This window comes from Parasteatoda tepidariorum, chromosome 10 (assembly GCF_982258835.1).
Source record: "Parasteatoda tepidariorum strain Cologne lab strain chromosome 10, Ptep-v5.0, whole genome shotgun sequence".
NCBI classification, from domain to species: domain Eukaryota; kingdom Metazoa; phylum Arthropoda; class Arachnida; order Araneae; family Theridiidae; genus Parasteatoda; species Parasteatoda tepidariorum.
This window is the reverse complement of record NC_141764.1, coordinates 96,967,773-96,970,152: the sequence shown is the minus strand read 5'-3', so window position 1 is coordinate 96,970,152 and position 2,380 is coordinate 96,967,773. Positions and strand designations below refer to the sequence as shown.

The 2,380-nt window shown below is 29.5% G+C and overlaps 1 protein-coding gene across 1 annotated transcript; it reads left to right on the top strand.

The window, feature by feature from the left end:
* Positions 1-601: 601 nt before the first annotated feature.
* Positions 602-2,147, top strand: LOC147803122 (uncharacterized). Its single transcript, XM_087153445.1, has 2 exons — positions 602-993; positions 1,721-2,147. The coding sequence occupies exons 1-2, from the start codon at positions 689-691 to the stop codon at positions 1,986-1,988; spliced, it is 573 nt and encodes a 190-aa protein (XP_087009571.1). The 5' UTR covers positions 602-688; the 3' UTR covers positions 1,989-2,147.
* The last annotated feature ends 233 nt before the right edge of the window (positions 2,148-2,380 follow it).

The following is a 2,380-nucleotide window of genomic DNA, read 5'->3' as shown; positions in this document are numbered from 1 at the left end:
TTCTTTAAATTGGAAATAAAAAATGAAAAACAAACATTTTACGCATTTGAAACTGGGTTAGCAATTGGTCCTAGAGAATGTTATTTTATTAGTTCCTTATATTATTGAATCAATTTTTACTGTACTCTTTAACTTTGTTAAAAAACTAGTTATTTAATTTTTTTCTATATTTTTTTTTTATTTCGTTTTACTTATTTTAAAAAAAAATCACACATTAAGGGGTCACAGTACCTAAAAATTGACCTAAATATCGAATTTGTTTTATTGCCGATTTTAAAATTTCAAACGATTTCAAACATTGTGAAAAAAATTTCACCCTTCTATCTGCATTATATAAAAAGTTATAAGTGTTTTTATATTACGTTGTGTGCCAAAATTGATCAGCAGAAAGCTTGGCAGTTGGTTTCGGTTTCCACATCTGTTGATCTAACCAACCAACTACCTTCTACAAAAATCTAGAAGATAAGCCTTTTTCTATTTCGATTTTGTCGTCAATTGATTATCAACTGCTCTCCTAGTTCCAACGATTTAAGCTCTGTCGCCCTCTGACGACAACAAAAAAAGTGGTTTGTAAGCACAGCGGTAGTAGACGTTCAGGCGCAGATATTACTTCTCATTGCGCATGCGTCAATGACGTTTGGCATTGTTTATTTTGAAATCGTAGTCGTTGCATTAAATTTGCTGGAAAATGGATCACGCTGAAAAACAAATTATGACTCTATTAATTCAAGAGGAAGAAGCTAGAATTAGATTATTCTTTCAAAATAAAGAAGAGGATGAAATTTTTGTGAATCGTCCAACTGAAGGAACATTCGCTGTTCTGATTCAAAGACATTTAATGTTCAACGATGAAAAATTTCGGCAGTATTTTCGATTTTCAATTGAATTGTTTCAAGAACTATTTAATCTAATCGAAGGAAGCATTTCATACCGAGTGTGTAATAGAAGGCAGCAGCCAGTCTCCAAAAAAGAGAAATTGTGCCTGACTCTCAGGTAAGAGAAATTTTATTTTATTAGAAATTTAGTAAGTTGCTATGTATTGGAAAATGTATTAAGTTGTTATTTTATAACATGCATGAATTTCTGAGTGTTAATATCTATTTTATACGTTTTTTGAAAGTGTTTTATTATATTTAAATTCTGCATGCATTCAAGAATTATTATTTGAAATGTTATTTAATGAATATGAAGTATAAAAGTTAATTTTGATATGAAGTATAATGAATAAATAAATAAACTAATATGAAGTATAAAAGTTAATTTTAGCTTATTTTAATATTTATAAATATCCATGTATTCAGCATTAGATCGATAGGTATTAACTTGTCTGAGAAGTAAAGGTGGCCCGTGCACTACATGGATTACTTTACTACATGGATTTTCATTCCTCTATTAATTTAAGGCGATGTGCATTTGAAACAATTACAATCTAACAAAAAAACCCTTAAAGACATCAAAAGATTGCTAAATAAATGATTTGATACTGAATAATAATTGCAAAATTCGTTCTCAGAACATCAAAGTTTTCACTACTGAATATTTTTTTTTAATATAATTGAAAAATATTCATTTGCACATTATTTATCACACTCCATGTAAATTTTTTGTTGGAATTCTAGTCAGTATGTATTTTGTTTAAACAATCCAAACATTTGCCTTTATTTAAGTGACTTAATTTTCTCACTTTTTTTATTGGACTAAAAATATGTTTTCTTTTTAGATACCTAGCAACCGGAGAATCCTACCGTTCTTTGGCATTCAACTACAGAATTTGCCATAGTTGGATTGGCCGTATTATTGAAGAGGTTCTGGAAAGCATCATAAAAAGTGTAATGCCTTTGTTTTTGCCGCAGCAGCCTTCTGAAGAGAAGTTTAAGGAAATAGAAAAAAACTTCTCAAAGATGTGGAACTTTCCTAATTGCTGTGGTGCAATTGATGGCAAGCACATTAGGATTGTTTGTCCGAAAAACAGCGGAAGTGCCTATTAGTGTTATAAGGACTATTTTTCAACAGTTTTGTTGGCACTTGTTGATGCGAATTACTGTTTTATCACAGTAGATTGATTGATTGATTGAATGTAGAGTTTAATGGCACAAAATCCAAACGTGGACATGCTGCGCCAAACAATATGTTTATACATGTCAAAATTGAAGTGCATACTTATTTTCCGAAATATAATTAAAAATTGATAAAATCATATACAAACAATCAACGGTAGTATTGGAATAAAATCACGTCAAAGTTAAAACACAGTAAAATAGTATAAAAGTAAGAATATCCTTCTAAAAATGAATAAATTCATGAACAGAATAAACTTATATACAATTTAAAATGTCAATAGCACGTAAAAATGCAAAAATGTTCGGATGATGAGAGTCAC